General features: G+C 39.7%; 1 protein-coding gene across 2 annotated transcripts in view; it reads right to left on the bottom strand.

Annotated features, from left to right (window-relative positions):
- Positions 1–802: 802 nt before the first annotated feature.
- Positions 803–18,612, bottom strand: part of LOC131786670 (jouberin) — a 28,201-nt gene continuing 10,391 nt past the window's right edge. For both annotated transcript variants that reach the window (XM_066162533.1, XM_066162534.1), the window contains exons 17-35: positions 18,240–18,291; positions 17,757–17,842; positions 17,296–17,350; positions 9,974–10,089; positions 9,601–9,769; positions 9,030–9,090; positions 8,596–8,697; positions 7,883–7,935; positions 7,481–7,709; positions 6,730–6,870; positions 6,161–6,339; positions 5,094–5,357; positions 4,146–4,296; positions 3,980–4,050; positions 3,252–3,347; positions 2,739–2,901; positions 2,129–2,217; positions 1,863–1,951; positions 803–1,288 (exon numbers count right to left, since the gene is read on the bottom strand). In XM_066162533.1, coding sequence (XP_066018630.1) covers positions 1,189–1,288; positions 1,863–1,951; positions 2,129–2,217; positions 2,739–2,901; positions 3,252–3,347; positions 3,980–4,050; positions 4,146–4,296; positions 5,094–5,357; positions 6,161–6,339; positions 6,730–6,870; positions 7,481–7,709; positions 7,883–7,935; positions 8,596–8,697; positions 9,030–9,090; positions 9,601–9,769; positions 9,974–10,089; positions 17,296–17,350; positions 17,757–17,842; positions 18,240–18,291 — 2,266 coding nt within the window. In that variant the 3' untranslated portion in view covers positions 803–1,188. The remainder of the gene's footprint in view (positions 1,289–1,862; positions 1,952–2,128; positions 2,218–2,738; positions 2,902–3,251; positions 3,348–3,979; positions 4,051–4,145; positions 4,297–5,093; positions 5,358–6,160; positions 6,340–6,729; positions 6,871–7,480; positions 7,710–7,882; positions 7,936–8,595; positions 8,698–9,029; positions 9,091–9,600; positions 9,770–9,973; positions 10,090–17,295; positions 17,351–17,756; positions 17,843–18,239; positions 18,292–18,612) is intronic.

Raw genomic sequence — 18,612 nt, forward strand, 5'->3', positions numbered from 1 at the left:
TTGTGATTTCTGCAATTTCTGAAAACACGTGTGAAATTTATCCTTAAAAGTTACTTAGCCCATGCGACCTATTCTACTTAAGAAAGACTCAGTTAGCGACAGCTGCAACTCATAGGTAACTTTCATATGATTGGGGAGGGGTCACTGAAGGAATATTTTTTACAACATTGGTGCTTCTATTATAGTTATTTATGACTTAACATCCTCAGTGGTTTCGAGTTACTCGTGATCAGTCTTATCTTTGTTATATCTTTTAATATTTAACTATACCCATCCCATCCAATCTCGATGATGTTGCGAGCCACGTGGTGCATGTACTTTGGTCTAATTCTAGAAATACCCTGACGGTTTTACAGTTTTCTTTTTTTAATAATCATTCGAAAACCAGTTTAACAAGCCATATCCAAGTTCTTAAAGTCCATGATGTCAGAATAAGGTCGAGTGATAATTTTTCTTGTGAAAGAGACTTCATATGCGTGGGAATAAAAAACGGTCGTGTAGAGCTTTCAGGTACTTCGTAAATGTATGCTTCCTATTCTTTCGTTGATGCGTTTTTTAAATTTGTCCAAGCCTTGGTGACATCACAAAGAGGGAGCTTCCTCTCACTGGTAAGCAAAAGTAATTATAACCAAGGATAATGGGCTCCCACCCCTGGTAAAGGAAACCCTCACTCCACCCCCTGTTCGAAAAATTCATACCCAACCCCTTATAACCCGAGCATGTTATTCATAACTTGACGAGGAAAGCATAGGACTGGGTCGATAAAGGTTTCCCATTTTTTTCTGAAAAGAGTTGGACGCCCTTCAAACGTAAGATTTTATTTCCATACATAGCCTAGTTATAGGTCGTATAAATTCCAGCATTCACTATTCTTAAGGAATTAAGCAAACTTTGGCAGATATTACAAAATAGCTTTAGGAATTTTCTAAGTTAGCAAATAAACAATTATGATTTTGATTCTTATATTGATATAATCTACATGATTTTATTAAAAATTTTCGTGCACCAAACTCACGAGCATTAAAACAACACATTTTCTTAAATTGAAACGTAAGACGAGTACTATAAAATATGACCAATACATTTTTGGCCAATGATTAATTCTGACAAAGCGGGACATATTTAAGGTGCAAATGTTTTCGATGGCAAAATTCATGGAGCCTTTTAACTGTCATCATGATTTGCATGTCATCTCTTTTTCGTCCGAGTTGGTGAAACTTTTTTCTCTGAAGTTTCCTCCGATTGTCGTTCCTTTTCTTTTTCCCGGTGCCTTCTTCTGTGGCGTGCCCTGACGAAAAAATGTTTCAGACTATCAACTCAAATCGATTATTACACCCCTCGGTTCAGGTTGAAGAAATGTACGGCCTTGCCATTGATCGAACAACTGTTTGATCAGGAGTCTACAGTGGTAACAACCTCTTAACCGTTTAACTCCCAAGATCTCATAAGTAATTCTCCTTATTATCTGCCATACAGTTCTTGTGATGTTAGTTTGGAGAATTTGGTATTAGATCAACTAATAATCCCCTAATTGATATTTTTCTTTATTCTCATCACTTGTCTGCTTGATATTGTATTGATATCGTAAGGAGAAATTCTGTCTGGTCACTCACGGGAGTTAAAGGGTTAATTTTGATTCCAATAATGAATATGTCATCAAAACAAGATTCTACAGGGATCTGATTTGATGGGTGGCCGCAAGGATATTGAGACTTGCCCCCCGTAGAGAGCGCTGCGCTTTACCAATCAGGGTCGCAAGAACATCACAAAACCGCAAGGTCATTAAGCAAGTCTTCCACAGCAGGAAATGCCGGTTAAGTTAGCATTTATTTAAATACGTAAGGAAAAAAAAAATTATTTACGAGCTGTTAAGTTTGCCCTCAGCATCGCTGCTGTCCTCAGGTCCTGATATAATCTTCAGATCACCAGATTTAGTGATAACCGCTGTCATCTGTAAAACAGTAAAAAGCACAGATACGAAGTTGTTCAATGAAACAGAAAGGCACTTCAACGTATCCTTAGTTAACTTTTCCTAGGGCACTAAATTAACTCTTATAACTGATAAACTGAACAGCATCATCTTTCTAAACAGACTATGGTTGTTTTTCTGTTGTTAGGATGTGCAGACCTGTGTGTTGACTTTGGACTCTTGCTTGGTCGCGCTCGAGGCACTTGGTGCCGTTGTTTCTTGTAGATCACCTTCAGACTCGAGGTCCCCTGTAATAATGACACAGACAGCTTCAGATATCACCGAAAATCATTCTATGCTCTGAGGGTTCTAGTCATGGTTTACCCAATAACACTGGCCGGACGCGATCAGTAATTAAAATAACATTGAAAGGTAATGGTTAAATGTGGCAAAGGTAGGAGACTTGAATGTCCAAACAAAGTTTACATAAAGTACTCGTGAGAATAAACGCAAATTTACTAAAGTACGTGTTCATATAGTTTCTCGGCTGCGCAGGCTCGATTACCAGCTACTGATTATGAAAGGAGCCCGCGCTCCTCAGCTCCTTCTTCACGGAAGGATCGAGGTCTGCACCTAAAAGAGCCGTGAGAATTGAGCCTGCATGGTTGCAAGTTGATTCCTTTTACGCGCACAAAGTTCGTAGATATAAGCACGTACAAAACGCATTGGGACTAAACGAAGCAAGCAAGTTAAGTGTAAGAATTGCTCGAGTAAAGGTGGACAGATGCCTTCCTTTTACAGTTATTCGTCAACGTTTCTTGAATCTCACCTTGTTCCATGACGTAATTAGACGGAAAGTAGCCCTGCCTCCCATCAGCCAGTTCGCCCATCCACCAATTTTCACTGTCGATGAAAAGAACTGTGATGACGTCTCCAGGTTGAATGGTCAGTTCATCCGCTCTGCTGGCATCATAAGGGTACATGGCTATAACCTTTTGGATGAGAGCGGAAAAAGAAAAACTATGAGTAACTATGTTTTACTTGTTATTTCCCACAGGAATGTCAAGGATCGAGAAGAAAAATGGATAAACAAGAAAAAAAAAAAACTCTCAAACCCGATAAAATTTTGTTGTTGGTGTTTTGGAGGTTTCCAACAATCTTGAGTGAATATTCATGTTTGAGGTGTTTTGACCGAAGTTTTTCGTTATTGACAAGCGCTACAAAATGAATTGCACACAAACCCAAATTACCTCTGCCTCCTTCTTCAGTTTGTTATAAATTGATTTTATGATCTCGGTATTACGAGACTCAAATGGGTGTCTTGTGCATTATCAATACAAACCTTTCTCCTGGGTGTTGGCTCTTCTTGTAACACTTGCGCTGTTGGTGAGTCAGAGAAAGTGAACTTGGGCCGAGCACTGCTGAGGTGCGACATACTCTGATGATTGAGAGAAGCAATCAAAATAATAAGGTAATTTGGTTCTATCAACTGATTTGATTACGTATATTGACCACCGTTAAGAGTTCCAAAGCTGACGTTTCGAGCGTTAGCCCTTCGTCACAGCGAATGATTCGGGGCTAACGCTCGAAACTTCAGCTTTGAAACTCTTAACGATGGCCAATTTACGTTATCAAATCGGTTGCTAATACCAAATTACCCTATTATACTCTCCCACCGATGCAGCACCACAGTTTCCTCAGAAACTTACCCCCTTTATTAAAATAATACTTGCTCTCGCCTTGAAGCATCAAAAAGTAAAACGAACAAGGTAAGTGAAAGCTGCATAACGTTGAGTGTTGGACATTGCAAAAATGATTCAACCTTACAAGGAAACCTATCGAGGAGTAATAAACTAAAACAGGTATCCAACATAGCATAAACATCTAGTCTATTCTTCATGCAGATAGGCAGGTGCAGAGGAGGCAGGCAGACAGACAGACAGGGAGACAGATGGACATAGACAGACAGACAGACAGACAGACGGACAAAAAGACAAAGGGCAAGACAGACGGACAGATGCACAAACAAACAAGCAAACAAGAAGACAGATAGGTAGGCAAAAAGCTCACCAATGGTCCAGGCGTGTCACCAATGTTCATACTTAGAGAAGGCCTCTTCAACCATGACCGTGAGACTCCAACTGTGAAATAAATACAACAGTGATTGGAAGGCGTAAAGTGATGAATAATAAGATTTCATTTGCACTCTTCACCTGTCAAAACATCTTAAACTTACTGGGTGTTTGATAGGGTTGGGGTTTAATCGCTGCTTGTATTGGGCTGCCGTATCTATTATTCTGCTGCGCAAACATCTTCCGAGACTCGAAACGACCCGACGCCCCCAGGTACTGCTGGGCATGCGGCGAAAGCGGTGGATCATAAGGGACCTGTGGGGAGGAAATTGTCGAATAATTACGACATATCAATTTGTTGTAGTTTACAGTTCGAGTACCATCAATGCTGAAATAAGCCCCCGAAGGACTTCTGAATTTCTGAGTTTTCTACAAGGAGGTTAAATAGAAAGGGTGAGGAAACTTCATCAAAAACTAACTGGGAGCCAAAATGTGATTCACTTTTTTCTTCCTGAATTGTCATCCTCATTTGATGAAAAACGTAAACAGAATGAATATCTTTGGTTAAAAACCCGCGATATTTAAAAAAGTAGACTAAAACAGGCTTCTTAGTAAAAGTATCGTTTGTAATGAAACGCTACTAGCTTAAATGAATAACAATAGAATTACTATTGTACAGTTCTTGACTAAGAGAGAGGCGGAGAAGGAGGGTGATTAAAACACACTTGGGCTTAAAAGAGAGGGGTGTCCTCGTGGAGAGAGGTGGCTCACATGAGAGTAGTACTTCTTCTATTTAATAGCATCTTCTGAAAACAACATTCCAGAAACCTTTTGGATGTTCATGTCATTGAGTTCAACAATCCGCGATTTTGGCTAGAACTAAGAACTGGTTTGCTTGAATGTGAAAAGCGGAAGAGTGAACGTAACTAGTGTACACAGAAACAATAAGGGGTAAGTCATATTTTCAGACAATTTTCTTTTCGTTGGATTTTATCTTATTGCTTGTGGTTATAACTGAGTCAATTCGTGCATCTGAATATTTTTCAAACTGCCAGGAGACTAATACTTCTGTTTAAGCTGCCTTCAAGATGAACTGGATTTTCATGACTTACCTGTCCCGGAGTTGTGCTGTACCCAGCCGGAGAGAAGTCTGAATCCCAGGTTGAAAGACTCACATTAGTACCCAAGCCTTGGCGGTATGTTCGCTCAGGGCTTTCTGGAAACTGAAACGTAACGCTCCCTGGCCTCTTTCCCGGGGTTACAGATCCGGGGTATGCGGCACTATCGGGTGTCCCTGGGGTTTGGAACATTAGGCTGTCTGCCCCTGGTGTTCTCAGCAGTGCTCTGTCCATAACGCCGGGAGACGCCGGTGTTTCCTGAGACAACCGGAGAAACATAAAAATTTATCGCAGAGATTGGAAGATCTCGATATTTTGCTCACGAAAGAGTGAGGCACTCCTCCAGTAACAAACTGAATGCCTTTTATTTGATTTTCATCAAGCAAAAAAAGTTGAAAAACAAGCAGTCAAAATTGCTAGGGGTATTTTCTAGAGAAAAAAAACCATCACCCTATGAGACAAATCTCGTCAGCGAGAGATACAGCGACTACACTACATGGCCTCTATGTGAACAAAGATGTCTAATCATATCGAATGTAAGGATATGACGTGCGTAAGCAAAAGAAGAAGTCTAGAATTATTAAAAGAAAAGGAACCATGAACATAAAGTTAACAGTTTCTCTGACTTGTAATAACTCTGCACTATCGAGAGAGAGTGCGAGTATCCCAGTTTCGAAAGTTCTCCACCGTTGAAATGATAAGTAAAATCATATGATAAGGACGTCATGATATAAAATCAACACGGAAAGGAGAACTCATCAAAACGCAACATGTTTTCCAGTTTTTTAAGGCTCACACAAACTTCGCTTTTAAGATATACTGAATGCGAGAAACGGCGAACGGAAACTGGAAAAAAGACACGGTAGGCAGAAACATTAGAAAAGCTATTTATTCCACCCAGGTCCAAAAGATCAAGGCCAATCTCGACAGGTCTTACCAACTAGCTCCCCTTACTCAATGTCTCTCATTCAGTCATTTTTCGCGTACGCAATTAAACACCCTATACGTCGCAAGCTGATGAGCGTTAGTCCTCTCTCAAACGAGAAATAATCCACACCCACCAGTACGGAGTCCAGTTTCTGCTTGACTTTTCGCATGCGCAACAAGTCCTTGGTTTTATCAGCCATCTGCGCATGCCTGGTAACGTCATCAGGGGTGGCTGTGCTCTGCTGTGACGTAGCAGCCTGTTTAGAGGATGTCACTGGGGAAGTCATAAATTTCTTCGCTTCTTCTTTCGCAGCTGGCGACAGAAACAAACAATGTAGAGGAGAGTATACCTCTAGAACTCAAATTCCACCAACTAGCATCTTTGTTATCATGTGCATTATCATGGTAACTATTACAATCATCATTACCATACCTCTTATCAACCGAGTTCGAGGTCCGTATTGTAAGTTACAGACCGAGTTTTTTCCGCTCGGATTTAAGGACCGTGAAACGAGGTTAGTAAGATATATATTATGCCTCTGAGTTCAAATTAAGGATGAAGATTTCAGTTCAAACAAAATTTTGAATTTAGCGGGCCGTTCAGTGAAATACAGCTCACTAAATTGACCCATCATTTTTCACGTACCAACTAAGAGATATAATCAAGTGTGAACATGATACAGCATATTTCTCTGAAACAAACCTTTGGGGTCATAGTGGTATACAAGAACAGGATGTGAGTCACCAAATGAACAGAAGGCGATGATGTGATCCAAAGGATGAAACTGCACATCTGACACGGCATGATGATAACCAAGTGATTTGTACACTGATACCAGGTCGCCTGAAATGTGCAGTTGAAAGAAAAATTCCTTCATACTGATTATTATATACGTAGATCATTCTCAGAGTGTACTACAAACCATAACCCACATCAAGGGGCCTGTATCACTAAGTTATCCCGGCTCTCAAAAGCATAGGGCGACTAGAAGTGTTGGTTTCCTCCTCAATAAGGCTGAGGCAGAAGTCATCGTAGTATTAGGGTCATCTCTAAGAAATCTTACAGGTTTTCCTACCAACGTGGCCAATGAATATTAAAACTCCCAGTGAAAGAATGGCAGTGAGGGAGTGGTTCAAATTTGTGGCCTTAAAACACACATAACAACCCGGCCTTTCAGAGCTTAACGCTCTAACCTAACATCGATTTGCAAATTCTCCGTACCATTCTCTATACATTTCCTATGGAGTTGAAAAGGAGAATTTTTTTAACAATCAAGAGGTTCTCTAGGTTGGTGATTATTTCCTTTATTCTTATGACCCTGAAGTGTAATTCAGGGGTGATATTGTATGGAGAAATTAGATGCTGGTCAACTCAGGAATCAAAGGGTTACACCAGGGCCAACATTATCTGATGTAGATGCTCCGCTAAAAATAAGGTTTTAAACAAGACTTACCTGTTTCTGTGTTCCACACATACGCATGCCCATCTTCGGAGCCCCCGATAACGAAACAGCCACATGCACTCATAGTGCTACGAATGTGTTCCTTAAAGTTTGAGGCTCCAAGGTAGCGTTGCATGACGGTATAGCTCCTCAGGTCCAGCATGCATAGCACACTGTTACGCACGTGAACCAGAATCTTACGGCCGTTGGGATGTAAACAAAGCGAGTTGATGACGTTACCCTTCAAATTCATAACAAATGGCTGGTGAGACTATGTAAGTTATTAAGTAAATGGTACATTCACTAAGTAACTAACGAAGACTATTGCACTGTAAGACTGAGAGAAACAATGGAAGAGAAACCAGTGCTGAAATAAGGCGGATTAAATCTGCAAGTGACAATCAAACGACCAACCTGAATTTCATCAATGGCTACTTCTTTATCCAGCGTCCAGTCGTGAACGTAACCTAGCAAATAAAAATCACAGAAACAAATTTTTTAACGGTCTGATTAAACTGTTTTGGAGATGATTAAAACCGACAATAAAGTTGACTACCCCAGTGGTAAATGGTAGAAGTGAGCCCAATATGACTTCTAAGTTTCGGTGAAAACCTTTGTCATGAATGTTAAAAAGGCATAGTCTACACATGAAACTAGCTCGCAAAGCTACTGGAGCTTATTCGTATTTAGCATAAGCATCAAGGAATATTGCCACTCCTCCTGAGTGAGATGTAAGTCCATCCCAAGTCACCCTTCCTCGTTTTATCAGCTCTCGGAGTACAACAGTAATTATTTTATAAAAGCGTTTTGCTCCCTAACATCAGTTTGCATATTCTCCATACTTTCTCTATACATTCCCAGCTATGCTGACAAGGAGAATTTGTTTACCAATCAAGAGCTTCTTTAGTAAAAAGAAATGTGATGCTTGTCACTCTAAGCAGTCAAAGGGTTAACATCTACGTCGTCTAACTGATGATATTGACAAATAAAAAAATACAAATAACCAACGCGAGATGCACACAAGTGACAAGTACATGGCACAATTCTCTCTCGAATGGAAGGGTTAAAGAGGTATTTGAATATGAGACAAGCTGGTGATTTGCGATTTTAATCAACGTTTGTCTTACCACTAGTTCCTTTTCTCTTCTTTTTTGTATCTGCTTGTGCTTGAACATACGAATTCCAAATCATAACCACCCCGTTACTGTCTGCTGAAAACATCTTAGCACCTTGAAGGAAAGATAGTATCGAAACTTGCAGTAAAGTCAGGATAATGTTAAGTTCTGATTGGTTCGTTGTGGTTACCTCGCTCTAATCGGTTGTCGCAATTTCTTTATTCAGAGTAAGAGGAGTTCTTCTCTCCCAGCGTAATCTGTCGCGCGAGTCCATCAAATCGGGGCAAAAAGGTGTCCCTGCGCAGTTGAGCAGTGGGAAGCGAGGCATGCGCATTAAGCTGGGAAAAGGGAATGATCGCGTCTAAATTTCCAGTTTGAAAACCTCTTTTCATGGCAAGAACAGTCACCCTCAACTATTTAAAGTAATGGACTAAAGCAGGACTCACCATCTTGGTCGAAGCAGATGCTGTTGATAAAGCCACTGTGTCCCTCAATTTCTCTCAGAAGCTGCGGATAACACCAATTAATATTAACAACGTTTTACAAGTTTCGCGAGTTAGTTTTTAAGATCAGTTGAGCCAGAGACTGCAAATCTGAAATCTGCCACACTTAAGAAACAAATCTGTATTACGTAACGATTCTCAGCGACCAAGATGTATGTACAGTAACACATTACTTTTAAAACGCACCAGTGAATGTGCGACAGTGAATGACGTTTCAATAACCTGAAGGGAAGTCGTTATCATAGTCAAGGGAAGAGCTGTTTTTAAGTTCATTGAAGGTCCTTTTCAGGACTAAGTTCACCCCGATAACCAGAGGAAACGATCCATATCACTGTGTTGGTGAAGGGGTTTCCGTAGTGTCAATGTCAATATCCTGATATTTTTTATCTCATTCAATCAAAACCAACAACACGGTGTAAATTAACCAAAAACTCGGTGGCGTTTTAAGTGTAACTCTTTTCAAATTATTATCGACGTCGCAAACATGCACAGTCTGTCAATAAAGTCATTTTACCTTGCCATTGAGTCCATCGCTCAGTTTCGTCCATACCCTTATAAGGTGGTCATATCCCCCGGTCACCACAAGATGAGGGGAGCCTGGGTGATATTGTGCTGCATACACAAAACACGGGTGTGGATACAGCTTGATAGATGACGTCATCATCGTCTTTGTGTCCCAGCATCTGTTCATTGGGCAAATGATAAAAGCTAAGTTAAGGTTGCTGACTAACATGGACAAAGAAAAAGAGTAGGTGGTAAGCTAATCAAAGGGTGAACTTCTGATAAGATTTGCAGTTGTCTTAAATCTCCAATTCCAATAAAATCATCCGCAAGGCGACGAAGATCATGGTAAAAATCCAACAGACGGCAGTTAGTTTATTGTTTACCTGACAGTTCCATCTGAAGAGGTCGACAGAAGTTCAGAATCGTCAGGTGACCAACACAAGTCATATATGATACTGAAGTGTCCAGGAAGATGAACGCAAGTTTCATATGATGGTACCTGACAATAAAAAAGAAAAATGAAGACCCTCTCTCATGGAGGCCAGTTTAAAACTTCGTAACGCTGCTGAAGTGTCATTCGTTTCAAAAGAATCTCTATTGCAGTAAGCTTGTCATAAAGGGCAAAAACATCTTTATATGCGCAAAAAGTCTTCAAAAAATCCAGCTCAGATCCGTAGTAGTCCTCTCTACCAATGCCTCTCCATCATTAGTATAAAGGATAAAGTTAATGTTTGCGGGCATCGATATATTTTGGGCCAGACCTAAAGCGTATAACCAAGAGACCAACGTAACAAACAATTAGACAGAACACAAATAAAACAGTGCACAATACTAACATGAACAAAGAAAAAGCACACAGAAAAAGTGAAGGTACCAGGTTAATCAAAGGGCGAACTTCTGATAGAACACAGAGAGAATAGTGCGCCAGACACCAACGTATCGAACAATCAAACATAACATAGTGAGAAAAGTGCTTAAAAACCTTACGTAACAAAAATCAAACTGAACAGAGACAATAGTGCGCGAGACACTGACGTAACACACAATCAAACAGAAAACAGAGAGAATAGTGCACGAGACACTAACGTGACGAAAAATCAGACAGAACACAGAGAGAATAGTGCGCATGACACTAACGTAACAAACAATCAAACAGAACACAGAGAATAGTGCGCGTGACAAAAACGTAACAAACAATCACATTGAACAGAGAGAGAATAGTGCGCGAGACACTAACGTAACAAACAATCAAACAGAACACAGAGAGAATAGTGCGCGTGACACTAACGTAACAAACAATCAAACAGAACACAGAGAGAATAGCGCGCGAGACACTAACGTAACAAACAATCAAACAGAACACAGAGAGAATAGTGCACGTGACACTAACGTAACAAACAATCAAACAGAACACAGAGAGAATAGTGCACGTGACACTAACGTAACAAACAATCAAACAGAACACAGAGAGAATAGTGCGCATGACACTAACGTAACAAACAATCAAACAGAACACAGAGAGCATAGTGCGCATGACACTAACGTAACAAACAATAAAACAGAATACAAAGAGAATAGTGCACGTGACACTAACGTAACAAACAATCAAACGGAACACAGAGAGAGTAGTGCGCGTGACACTAACGTAACAAACAATCAAACAGAAAACAGAGAAAAAAGTGCGCGTGACACTAACGTAACAAACAATCCAACAGAACACAGAGAGAATAGTGCGCGTGACACTAACGTAACAAACAATCAAATTAAACAGAGAGAATAGTGCGCGAGACACTAACGTAACGAAAAATCAAACACAACACAGAGAGAATAGTGCACATGACACTAACGTAACAAACAATCAAACAGAACACAGAGAGAATAGTGCGCATGACACTAACGAAACAAACAATCAAACAGAACACAGAGAGCATACTGCACGTGTCACTAACGTAACAAACAACCACACAGAATACAAAGAGAATAGTGCGCGTGACACCAACGTAACAAACAATCAAACAGAACACAGAGAAACTGGTGCACGAGACACTAACGTAACAAACAATCAAACAGAACACAGAGAGAATAGTGCACGTGACACTAACGTAACAAACATCAAACACAACACAGAGAGAATAGTGCGCATGACACTAACGTAACAAACAATCAAACAGAACACAGAGAGAATAGTGCACGTGACACTAACGTAACAAACAATCAAACAGAACACAGAGAGAATAGTGCACGAGACACTAACGTAACAAACAATCAAACTGAACAGAGAGAATAGTGCGCGTGACACTAACGTAACAAACAATCAAACAGAACACAGAGAGAATAGTGCGCGTGACACTAACGTAACAAACAATCAAACACAACACAGAGAGAATAGTGCGCGTGACACTAACGTTACAAACAATCAAACAGAACACAGAGAGAATAGTGCGCATGACACTAACGTAACAAACATTCGAACAGAACCCAGAGAGAATAGTGCACGTGACACTAACGTAACAAACAACAAACACAACACAGAGAGAATAGTGCACGTGACACTAACGTAACAAACATCAAACACAACACAGAGAGAATAGTGCGCGTGACACTAACGTAACAAACAATCAAACAGAACACAGAGAGAATAGTGCGCATGACACTAACGTAACAAACAATCAAACAGAACACAGAGAGAATAGTGCGCATGACACTAACGTAACAAACAATCAAACAGAACACAGAGAGAATAGTGCACATGACACTAACGTAACAAACAATCAAACAGAACACAAAGAGAATAGTGCGCATGACACTAACGTAACAAACAATCAAACAGAACACAGAGAGAATAGTGCACGTGACACTAACGTAACAGACAATCAAACAGAACCCAGAGAGAATAGTGCACGTGACACTAACGTAACAAACATCAAACACAACACAGAGAGAATAGTGCGCATGACACTAACGTAACAAACAATCAAACAGAACACAGAGAGAATAGTGCGCGTGACACTTACGTAACAAACAATCAAACAGAACACAGAGAGAATAGTGCACGAGACACTAACGTAACAAACAATCAAACACAACAAGGAAAGAATAGTACACGAGACACTAACGTAACAAACATCAAACACAACACAGAGAGAATAGTGCGCATGACACTAACGTAACAAACAATCAAACAGAACCCAGAGAGAATAGTGCGCATGACACTAACGTAACAAACATCAAACACAACACAGAGAGAATAGTGCGCATGACACTAACGTAACAAACAATCAAACAGAACACAGAGAGAATAGTGCGCGAGACACTAACGTAACAAACAATCAAACAGAACACAAAGAGAATAGTGCACGTGACACTAACGTAACAAACAATCAAACAGAATACAGAGAGAATAGTGCGCATGACACTAACGTAACAAACAATCAAACAGAACACAGAGAGAATAGTGCGCATGAGACTAACGTAACAAACAATCAAACAGAACACAGAGAGAATAGTGCGCATGACACTAACGTAACAAACAATCAAACAGAACACAGAGAGAATAGTGCGCATGACACTAACGTAACAAACAATCAAACAGAACACAGAGAGAATAGTGCGCATGACACTAACGTAACAAACAATCAAACAGAACACAGAGAGAATAGTGCGCGAGACACTAACGTAACAAACAATCAAACAGAACACAGAGAGAATAGTGCGCATGACACTAACGTAACAAACAATCAAACAGAACACAAAGAGAATAGTGCACGTGACACTAACGTAACAAACAATCAAACAGAACACAGAGAGAATAGTGCGCATGAGACTAACGTAACAAACAATCAAACAGAACACAGAGAGAATAGTGTACGTGACACTAACGTAACAAACAATCAAACTGAACACAGAGAGAATAGTGCGCATGACACTAACGTAACAAACAATCAAACAGAACACAGAGAGAATAGTGCGCATGACACTAACGTAACAAACAATCAAACAGAACACAAAGAGAATAGTGCACGTGACACTAACGTAACAAACAATCAAACTGAACACAGAGAGAATAGTGTACGTGACACTAACGTAACAAACAATCAAACAGAACACAGAGAGAATAGTGCGCATGACACTAACGTAACAAACAATCAAACAGAACACAGAGAGAATAGTGCGCATGACACTAACGTAACAAACAATCAAACAGAACACAGAGAGCATAGTGCGCATGACACTAACGTAACAAACAATCAAACAGAACACAGAGAGAATAGTGCACATGAGACTAACGTAACAAACAATCAAACAGAACACAGAGAGAATAGTGCGCATGACACTAACGTAACAAACAATCAAACAGAACACAGAGAGCATAGTGCGCATGACACTAACGTAACAAACAATCAAACAGAACACAGAAAGAATAGTGCGCATGACACTAACGTAACAAACAATCAAACAGAACACAGAGAGAATAGTGTACGTGACACTAACGTAACAAACAATCAAACAGAACACAGAGAGAATAGTGCAGGAGACACTAACGTAACAAACAATCAAACAGAAAACAGAGAATAGTGCACGTGACACTAACGTAACAAACATCAAACACAACACAGAGAGAATAGTGCGCATGACACTAACGTGACAAACAATCAAACAGAACACAGAGAGAATAGTGCGCATGACACTAACGTAACAAACAATCAAACAGAACACAGAGAGAATAGTGTACGTGACACTAACGTAACAAACAATCAAACAGAACACAGAGAGAATAGTGCAGGAGACACTAACGTAACAAACCATCAAACAGAAAACAGAGAGAATAGTGCACGTGACACTAACGTAACAAACATCAAACACAACACAGAGAGAATAGTGCACGAGACACTAACGTAACAAACATCAAACACAACACAGAGAGAATAGTGCGCATGACACTAACGTAACAAACAATCAAACAGAACACAGAGAGAATAGTGCGCGAGACACTAACGTAACAAACAATCAAACAGAACACAAAGAGAATAGTGCACGTGACACTAACGTAACAAACAATCAAACAGAACACAGAGAGAATAGTGCGCATGACACTAACGTAACAAACAATCAAACAGAACACAGAGAGAATAGTGCGCATGACACTAACGTAACAAACAATCAAACAGAACACAGAGAGCATAGTGCGCATGACACTAACGTAACAAACAATCAAACAGAACACAGAGAGAATAGTGCGCATGACACTAACGTAACAAACAATCAAACAGAACACAGAGAGCATAGTGCGCATGACACTAACGTAACAAACAATCAAACAGAACACAGAAAGAATAGTGCGCATGACACTAACGTAACAAACAATCAAACAGAACACAGAGAGAATAGTGTACGTGACACTAACGTAACAAACAATCAAACAGAACACAGAGAGAATAGTGCAGGAGACACTAACGTAACAAACAATCAAACAGAAAACAGAGAATAGTGCACGTGACACTAACGTAACAAACATCAAACACAACACAGAGAGAATAGTGCGCATGACACTAACGTGACAAACAATCAAACAGAACACAGAGAGAATAGTGCGCATGACACTAACGTAACAAACAATCAAACAGAACACAGAGAGAATAGTGTACGTGACACTAACGTAACAAACAATCAAACAGAACACAGAGAGAATAGTGCAGGAGACACTAACGTAACAAACCATCAAACAGAAAACAGAGAGAATAGTGCACGTGACACTAACGTAACAAACATCAAACACAACACAGAGAGAATAGTGCACGAGACACTAACGTAACAAACATCAAACACAACACAGAGAGAATAGTGCGCATGACACTAACGTAACAAACAATCAAACAGAACACAGAGAGAATAGTGCGCGAGACACTAACGTAACAAACAATCAAACAGAACACAAAGAGAATAGTGCACGTGACACTAACGTAACAAACAATCAAACAGAACACAGAGAGAATAGTGCGCATGACACTAACGTAACAAACAATCAAACAGAACACAGAGAGAATAGTGCGCATGACACTAACGTAACAAACAATCAAACAGAACACAGAGAGCATAGTGCGCATGACACTAACGTAACAAACAATCAAACAGAACACAGAGAGAATAGTGCGCATGACACTAACGTAACAAACAATCAAACAGAACACAGAGAGAATAGTGTACGTGACACTAAGGTAACAAACAATCAAACAGAACACAGAGAGAATAGTGCAGGAGACACTAACGTAACAAACAATCAAACAGAAAACAGAGAGAATAGTGCACGTGACACTAACGTAACAAACATCAAACACAACACAGAGAGAATAGTGCGCATGACACTAACGTGACAAACAATCAAACAGAACACAGAGAGAATAGTGCGTGTGACACTAACGTAACAAACAATCAAACAGAACACAGAGAGAATAGTGCAGGAGACACTAACGTAACAAACAATCAAACAGAAAACAGAGAGAATAGTGCACGTGACACTAACGTAACAAACATCAAACACAACACAGAGAGAATAGTGCACGAGACACTAACGTAACAAACATCAAACACAACACAGAGAATAGTGCGCATGACACTAACGTAACAAACAATCAAACAGAACACAGAAAGAATAGTGCACGAGACACTAACGTAACAAACATCAAACACAACACAGAGAGAATAGTGCGCATGACACTAACGTAACAAACAATCAAACAGAACACAGAGAGAATAGTGCGCGAGACACTAACGTAACAGACAATCAAACAGAACACAAAGAGAATAGTGCGCTAGACACTAACGTAACAAACAATCAAACAGAACACAAAGAGAATAGTGCGCTAGACACTAACGTAACAAACAATCAAACAGAACACAGAGAGAATAGTGCGCATGACACTAACGTAACAAACAATCAAACAGAACACAGAGAGAATAGTGCGCATGACACTAACGTAACAAACAATCAAACAGAACACAGAGAGAATAGTGCACATGACACTAACGTAACAAACAATCAAACAGAACACAGAGAGAATAGTGCGCATGACACTAACGTAACAAACAATCAAACAGAACACAGAGAATAGTGCACATGACACTAACGTAACAAACAATCAAACAGAACACAGAGAGAATAGTGCGCATGACACTAACGTAACAAACAATCAAACAGAACACAGAGAGCATAGTGCGCATGACACTAACGTAACAAACAATCAAACAGAACACAGAGAGAATAGTGCGCATGACACTAACGTAACAAACAATCAAACAGAACACAGAGAGAATAGTGCGCATGACACTAACGTAACAAACAATCAAACAGAACACAGAGAGAATAGTGCGCGTGACACTAACGTAACAAACAATCAAACAGAAAACAGAGAAAAAAGTGCGCGTGACACTAACGTAACAAACAATCAAACAGAGCACAGAGAGAATAGTGCGCGAGACACTAACGTAACAAACAATCAAACAGAACACAAAGAAAACCGTGTGCAAAACACTGATGTAGGAAACAAACTATTTTAACGTTTTGACTTTCGACTGAGATAATGGACTTATAATTCTTTGGGAAATACATCGAAATGATGCTAGATGCCGTTAGCACATTGAAGACATCAAAGCTGAAGATGAAGAAAATACGTGTGCAGACACAGCGGAAATGTGGCTTAATTGTTACCTTGTATATAATAATAGGGAAGGTGTCCAAGTCTGCACACCCACAAGCCAGGTATCTAGGAATAGAGTCAAACATGTCACTGTGACAAACTACTGTAAGTTCTGTTTCTTCTCTACACCTTTCTCATTCACAATCTCTTTTCATGTTTTTTCTGTGCTAAAGAAGTTGGCTTGTCACTGAGTTTCTTTTCATTCTGGAGAATCAGTCAAGATTCAGCATGGACAGATTCTCAGCACGCCCGAGAATAAATAAGTAAAGTAAATTAGTAAGTAAATTATCTCAACGTGCGAGATTAGTTTGAAAACCATTGTTAATGACGCACATTTGGAAATCTTCGTGGAAGTTACATTAAGCTTCATGCAGAGAAAAGCATACAAAGCTAAAATTCAACTAATAAGTGAAGAGTATTGTTTTTACATATTAAAGCTTACAAAAATTTTTTTAACTTCTAATAGCACTACCTGCCATTGTGAGAGAACTTGAGGATAAAACAGCCCCTCTTTCCTGACAAAAGTGATGCATTTTGTTTGTTTGGAATACGATTCATCTGCAGCCAAGAATCAAAATACAGGAAAAAAACCATTACGAAAGAGAAGTATTGTAATCATTAACATGGGATAGGGGATGAGGTTCGCCTTATAATGAGCTAAAAAGGGGGTGCTCCACTTCAAAGGTATCATTTTTTCGGCGAGAGAAATTTAAATCAGTAATTATTTCATGAAATTAACTGAAGAATCGGGTAAGCTTATAAACCATTGAGTCTGACTGTAGATTATGAGCAACAACGTTTAGGCTGCGTATAGATCTCTTCCATCGTTTCCTTTGCTTTCCGCGAGAAGCAACGGGTCTTTCGCATCTTTGTTCTTAAATGTAAACGGCCATCACCATTGAAAATAAGCTACATCATTCAAGTGGCATGTTATGAAATAAAAAAGTTGGTTTACCTGACCGGGAAGCCTGCTCCAGTTTTGAAGTTCATCGTCACTCTTTCCATCTCTGCAACATCAGAAAAGAGAACTTTGAATTGTACGGGTAACTTTTTCTTCACTTCAAGTGCACCAAATATGTACTTTATCCAAGAAGGTTGTATTCCTGATGCATTTCAAAAACTTAAATATTTGAAATATGCAGTCTTGTTAATATTTAACTAAAAAAGATTGCATGTTTTCTGGACGTAAACATGTAGCCTAGATTTCTTGAAACGCGCGACAGATGGAGACATATGTATGTCTGACTGAAAACTAATCCAATGGCAACCCGTTACCTCTTAGCTTTCCAGTCCCTTTTAGCAGTTTGCCGGATTCTACAACTCCTATA

The sequence above is a fragment of the Pocillopora verrucosa genome, chromosome 2, assembly GCF_036669915.1.
Source record: "Pocillopora verrucosa isolate sample1 chromosome 2, ASM3666991v2, whole genome shotgun sequence".
NCBI classification, from domain to species: domain Eukaryota; kingdom Metazoa; phylum Cnidaria; class Anthozoa; order Scleractinia; family Pocilloporidae; genus Pocillopora; species Pocillopora verrucosa.